Genomic DNA, 7,496 nt, shown 5'->3' with positions numbered 1-7,496 from the left:
CCTGTCTTAACTTGCTATATATGATTATATGTTTGCTTCATTATTATTATCTCATGCCTACTTGATCTTAAATATATTTATTTGTGTTCAAAAACTTCAATTTTTGGGTTAAAAATCATTTTTCGGTGCATCAGTATGCTTAAAATAAAATTTTTCTAGGGTCAGTAACCGATTATTCAAAATGAGTAACGATTACTCTGAGGTGCTGTCTGAAAAATTTAAAATTTAAATTTGAGTAACCGATTACTCAAAGTAGCGTAATCGATTACATTGTGCTTATAAATAAGTCTTTATGCATTTTTTTTCAGACTTCATCTTCTTCCTCCTACTCTCTCACTCGTGCATACCTCTCTCTCACTCTAAAATCTTCATTTCTAAACCATTTTGGGTGATTTTTGTGTCCATTCCTATCACATTTTCGATTCTAAACACTTCTAACCATTCATTTTCGCGATTAGTGGCTTGAATCAAAAAACCCCAAATCTCCAAAACCCAAAAACCTAATATTTCAAAATCCCAAATCAATGGCTTCTTCTTCTAGATCAAAGAAACAACGCACCAATACATCTCGAAGGAGTCAAGGAACAACATCTTTGGAGTCTAACCCTCTAGATTTGACAAGGCTTCTTGCTAATGATGAACAATGCAAGATATTCGAGGAGCACTTCCATTGTCGCACCATTTTTACTCCAAAATACGGTAATATAGGGAATTTTGAATTTGAAGATTTTCTATTTCCTTATCTTTTGTAGCAACAAAACCTTTTTGACTTTTGCTGTCAAACTAACGACATATATCCTGAAGTTGTTCGAGTATTCTAATGCAACATGAACTTTCGGAAAAATTGTCTCACTTCCTATGTGAAAGGAAAAGAGATTGTTTTAGATGATAAAACTTTTAGTTCATTGTGCAGTAAAATACCCACTCAAGGTAGCACTGTTGGTTTCGGTCTTTAGTGTGAATGGGAGAACTATGATCATAAGGAATTCTACTATTCTATGTGTAGAATTTCTAAAGAGGAAATTGAATTGCGTAAGCAGCAAGGCTTTCGTGAAACTGTTAAAAATCGAGATATCCTCTCTGTTGGATGTCATTATTTTATGTAGTCAAATTAAAGTGATATAATTCATGTAAGGTATATGGTTATAGACATAATTGTCATGAAAATTATTGTGTATATACCTAAAGTCTTGTTTAATGTCATTATTTTATGTAGTCAAATTAAAGTGATATAATTCATGTAAGGTATATGGTTATAGCCATAATTGTCATGAAAATTATTGTGTATATACCTAAAGTCTTATTTCTATTTTATGATGGACAAAATTGAAATAGGAAAATGAAATAGCATCATACTTCATAAAAGGTTACACGCTTCTTATAAATATGGGGTTATGGTCCTCAATTGTAGACTAAAACACAACACACAAGAATATGAACCACATATGAGAGTTCATTCTCCTCATCCTATTAGAAGAGAAACTAAGGCTAAGGGTGATCTACAATTGGAAGGCCAACTGACCTATATGTTCTACTATGAACATGCATTTGTATACAAGGACAAAGGACACAAGTTGAAAGATACATAGTAAAGGATGATATAAAGTTCAATTCACCATATTCTCTATGAATATATTAAGGTACGCTTCCGCTCTAGTTTTATCTATATTTTTCTTGATGATTTGACATGAAAGGTCTTGGCTATATATGATGATAATGTTCATCATCTATATTATGTAGTATTATGTATCTTTAAGTATATTAAGTCTCCCACCATTAAAGTCTCTCTATATAAAGATATTTTCCTAACAAGTGATATCAGAGTCACTTCATGTCATGCTATTGGGAAATAAAGTTATCATGTTATCATTTTGAGAGTTTGGTTGAATTGTCTTTGTAGAAATTCATTGTTTTATAAAGATGTCATGTTAAGATTAAAGATATTCTAGTTGTTTGTTAGAATCTTTATTTTGTATCATGAAAATATGTTTTATTTGGTTGATTTGGTATCATTTTCATGAAAGCATAAGTTTTAGTCTTAATTCAAGTTTACACAGGAGATTATTCATGACTATATTGTTATTGTAGGCATAGTTATTTTGAATAACATTACAAATATTGCTATTGAATATGTTTGATTCGAAATACATCAATCCAACTAGTATTAATTAACAAATAGAACCATTATCTGAATAACCAATAAATTTGTCAACTTTTCTTGCTGGGTTATGTTAGTGTAATTTTCTCATGATAATGTGTTCTGGAATTGCCGCAAGTATCAAACAATTCCTAAGTGGTTGTATTGGTTGAGATTATATCTGAGAACACAATATATTTTGTTCAATATCAGTTCATTGTATTTTGTTTTTTGGAATTAAATTAGTTTAACCACTCAAATAAAGTTTGGTTGCCCAAACATTCCAACAGTTTGCTGTGAGTGCACTGGTTAGGATTTAGCTTTAAGAATGTATGTGGTCATGTGTTAAGAACTCAATGATTGTATAATTTTGGTTTTAAAAATATTAAGTCAAACAAGGCAACTATATGTTATTGGTTGCATTGGTTGGGGACAAAGTTAAAACGTTGTTTGAGGTATATGTGTTGGGCACCCACCTAGTACATTGTTTTGGAATTTAAATTATTGAAACCTTAAAGTACAGATAATTTAAAATTCATAAACTGAATTTGCCTACTTTGGTTCAGTGGTTGAGACGTTTGGCCAATGCATGCCTTGCTCCATTCAAATCCAAGGCGACCACTGTTGGTTTATTTTTAATAACAAAAAAGAAAATGATCTAACCATGGCCCATATGGTGAAAAGGAGGGGACCTTACGACTATAATATTTATATATATATCTGGATATAAATAATGGATTAAGTGTGCAATCAAATTCAAGTAAAGGTGTATCTTTGGGACTATAAAATTGTTTGATGTTTTAAGTGAACTTATTAATCAAGAAGTAGCCAAAGTAATCTCTTGAATAAATTGTACATAATAAATATATAATATTAGTGTGTATATGCATCTATGCGAATATTAATCGGCCCAAAGGAAGATTATTATTTGACCGAATTATATACACATATACAATGGCAAACATGTGATGATTATAAAGTTGCATATGTGAATGATAAATCAGTCAAAACAATGATTTATTATTTGACATGTATTTTGATCAATGTTTGACCATTACAACAAGAGTTCCATTATAATTGAAATTGAATATCAAGCCAATTGTATATTTGTAGTTTTATGCCAATAGTGATCGGCCCAAAGAGAGATTACTATTTAGCCAAAATTATAAATATACTTGTGGTAATAAATATGTGATAATCATATAGTTTTTCACGTGAATAGTAAGTCAGTCCAAAGAAAGACTTAGTATTTGATATGACTAATTATCAATATTTGATTACTATATTGAGTGTACCACTTACAAGTTAATATTTTTGTCTAAAAACTAAATATTAATGGTGTGCTAGGTAACTCGTGGTGTGCCCCATCATTATTTTTATTTCTCTTTGGTCAATTCCTATAATGTTTGCTTTTATAGTCTCATTCACATGCCAAACATTCTTGCAATCTCAAAGCAAGAATGTGATTATTGCATTTTTGGCAGTATTTTCAATAATCTTCCATCTATCTCTTCTAAGAAATTTTGGGTCACACATGTAATGTTTAAATTTGTTTAATGTCATTATTTTATGTAGTCAAATTAAAGTGATCTAATTCATGTAAGGTATATGGTTATAGACATAATTGTCATGAAAATTATTGTGTATATACCTAAAGTCTTATTTCTATTTTATGATGGACAAAATTGAAATAGGAAAACGAAATAGCATCATCCTTCATAAAAGGTTACACGCTTCTTATAAATATGGGGTTATGGTCCTCAATTGTAGACTAAAACACAATACACAACAATATGAACCACATATGAGAGTTCATTCTCCTCATCCCATTAGAAGAGAAACTAAGGTTAATAGTGATCTATAATTGGAAGGCCAACTAACCTACATGTTCTACTATGAACATGCATTTGTATACAAGGACAAATGACATGGAGTTGAAAGATGCATAGTAAAGGATGATATAAAGTTCAATTCACCATATTCTCTATGAATATATTAAGGTACGCTTCCGCTATAGTTTTATCTATATTCTTCTTGATGATTTGATATGAAAGGTATGAACTATATATGATGATAGTGTTCATCATCTTTAGTATGTAATATTATATATCTTTAAGTATATAAAGTCTCCTACTATCTCTATATATAAAGATGTTTCTAACATGCCTATCATGGCTTTTGGTTATAAAGTTAAATCTTGTTCTTCCTTCTGCAATGGTTGCTACAAGTTTGGAATATTGGATTCCCAACATTGGACAACATATATTTGTAACACGTGGTTGGTGTCATGAAAAATGGAAAGTTTTCTCATTTTTAGCATTTAGAGAACTGTGGCCTGTTGTTAAGCTTTCCCTTTCTGCTGGTGCCATGTTATGTCTTGAACTCTGGTACAACGCTATACTGGCCCTTTTAACAGGCAATATGAAAAATTCAGAGGTTGAAATTGATTCTGTATCTATATGTGTGGAAGAAAATGTAGAAGTTGAAGAGGTGAAACACCAAGGCTCAAAGTTATTGACCAAACACTAAGACAGCAACCTTTCAGCAAATGACTATGATGGAAACACATCCATGGAGACCCTAATGTGGCCTCCCTAAACGATCTGTCTAGCTATGTTCTAAGAGCTTGGTTTTTGAGCATTTTCTCCATCCATATCCAAGTGATGTTAATAAACTTATACTAAGTATTCACTTAATTTTGTCCTCATTGGTATATATGGTATCTATCATTACATTTGGATATTATGTTTGGTACATCCCTGATGCAAAGCCATTCTTTTGTTTATTTTATATACCTACGTTTTGGCTATTATCCACTCCTTGGAATTTCAAGGATTAAATCAAAATAAATTCCTATATACCATGAAGGGGCTGCAAAGGGCTATAATTAGTAGATCAATATGTCAAACTTTGTTTGGATATACTAGACCTATACCACTTTTGTAAGGACAATATATGCATTGAGGGAAGTTATAATGTTTAATCCCACCACCCAAGGGATTTTTAAGCCAACAAATCACGTGCTTTCCCAACACGTTAATGGAGTTATGTTGTGATTACAACTCCTGATGGTGTTTGGATTGCAGACAAGGAGTATTATACCCTTGCATGGGTGCATTTCCTATCAATGAAGTATTATACTCCTGATGGCCGATGCTATGCTGCATAATGCATGTATCTCATGCCATCCTGTGAAGGTCTCGATTGATATTGCAATCGATGATGATGCGTTGCTGCTAATTCCTCTCGATGCAGTTATCTTCACAGATGGAGGGGATACATTCCACCCCTAATATCACCCAAAAGACTAAGCCATCTTCAGGGGATGTGAGCTCAAAGCCATCTATAGAGGATGTGAACTCCAAGAAGACTATAAACTATTATATTCAACTATTGGAGCATATATAGAAGTTGGGAGATGATATAATAATTATATCAATTTCCAAGGAAGTCTTCAGAGATAATATTGATGAATACGTTGGCATCAATGAAGTCCAGGATATATATAAACATGATTGTATAGGTGCAACTACTGTATGTATATATATGAGGTATATTATGTTTTCTTAACTTCTCACTTTTGCATGGCGGTGTGTTATAATTAATTAACATTTGTGTTATATATATTAGGTACTTGTATGAAAATTTTATTTCGGTAAATAAGAAAAAAATGATATTCATATCCCCATACCTTACCGCTTTGATGTCGAGTGACAAAAATAAGATTTTGGAACATAGAGAAAGAATTACAGATAATCTCAGATTTTGGAACATAGAGAACGAATTACAGATAATCTCATCCTTCATAAAGAAGATGCAAATTTATTTCTTGCACCTTTTAATACTGAATGAACATTTTTTAATTGTATTTTATATTTCTTTCTTTAGTATGTTTGTTGTCCTTAACATTTCCTAACCATGTACATATATTTTGTTAGGCAACATTAGGTTTTGGTTGCCATCAATCAGGTCAATGAAGAAATATACTGTTTTATCTATATTCTTCTTGATGATTTGATATGAAAGGTATGAACTATATATGATGATAGTGTTCATCATCTTTAGTATGTAATATTATATATCTTTAAGTATATAAAGTCTCCTACTATCTCTATATATAAAGATGTTTCTAACATGCCTATCATGGCTTTTGGTTATAAAGTTAAATCTTGTTCTTCCTTCTGCAATGGTTGCTACAAGTTTGGAATATTGGATTCCCAACATTGGACAACATATATTTGTAACACGTGGTTGGTGTCATGAAAAATGGAAAGTTTTCTCATTTTTAGCATTTAGAGAACTGTGGCCTGTTGTTAAGCTTTCCCTTTCTGCTGGTGCCATGTTATGTCTTGAACTCTGGTACAACGCTATACTGGCCCTTTTAACAGGCAATATGAAAAATTCAGAGGTTGAAATTGATTCTGTATCTATATGTGTGGAAGAAAATGTAGAAGTTGAAGAGGTGAAACACCAAGGCTCAAAGTTATTGACCAAACACTAAGACAGCAACCTTTCAGCAAATGACTATGATGGAAACACATCCATGGAGACCCTAATGTGGCCTCCCTAAACGATCTGTCTAGCTATGTTCTAAGAGCTTGGTTTTTGAGCATTTTCTCCATCCATATCCAAGTGATGTTAATAAACTTATACTAAGTATTCACTTAATTTTGTCCTCATTGGTATATATGGTATCTATCATTACATTTGGATATTATGTTTGGTACATCCCTGATGCAAAGCCATTCTTTTGTTTATTTTATATACCTACGTTTTGGCTATTATCCACTCCTTGGAATTTCAAGGATTAAATCAAAATAAATTCCTATATACCATGAAGGGGCTGCAAAGGGCTATAATTAGTAGATCAATATGTCAAACTTTGTTTGGATATACTAGACCTATACCACTTTTGTAAGGACAATATATGCATTGAGGGAAGTTATAATGTTTAATCCCACCACCCAAGGGATTTTTAAGCCAACAAATCACGTGCTTTCCCAACACGTTAATGGAGTTATGTTGTGATTACAACTCCTGATGGTGTTTGGATTGCAGACAAGGAGTATTATACCCTTGCATGGGTGCATTTCCTATCAATGAAGTATTATACTCCTGATGGCCGATGCTATGCTGCATAATGCATGTATCTCATGCCATCCTGTGAAGGTCTCGATTGATATTGCAATCGATGATGATGCGTTGCTGCTAATTCCTCTCGATGCAGTTATCTTCACAGATGGAGGGGCTATTGACACTTTTGTGGCTTGGCTAGTAGACCTTGTTCAAGTAATTCCTTTTAAGGTATGATTTTTCACCTTATTCTCACTCATATTATATATATATATATATATATATA

The 7,496-nt window shown here is 32.1% G+C and overlaps 1 protein-coding gene across 1 annotated transcript in view; it reads left to right on the top strand.

Moving 5' to 3' along the window:
• Positions 1 to 6,638, top strand: part of LOC109354463 (protein DETOXIFICATION 23-like) — an 11,367-nt gene extending 4,729 nt beyond the window's left edge. Inside the window, exons 2-5 of the mRNA XM_019597021.1 lie at positions 3,490 to 3,643; positions 4,300 to 4,627; positions 5,393 to 5,464; positions 6,300 to 6,638. Of these exons, the coding sequence (XP_019452566.1) occupies positions 3,490 to 3,643; positions 4,300 to 4,627; positions 5,393 to 5,464; positions 6,300 to 6,638 (893 nt within the window). The remainder of the gene's footprint in view (positions 1 to 3,489; positions 3,644 to 4,299; positions 4,628 to 5,392; positions 5,465 to 6,299) is intronic.

This window comes from Lupinus angustifolius, chromosome LG01 (assembly GCF_001865875.1).
Source record: "Lupinus angustifolius cultivar Tanjil chromosome LG01, LupAngTanjil_v1.0, whole genome shotgun sequence".
NCBI classification, from domain to species: Eukaryota; Viridiplantae; Streptophyta; class Magnoliopsida; order Fabales; family Fabaceae; genus Lupinus; species Lupinus angustifolius.
The sequence above is the reverse complement of the archived record's forward strand: the minus strand, read 5'-3'. Positions and strand labels throughout refer to the sequence as shown.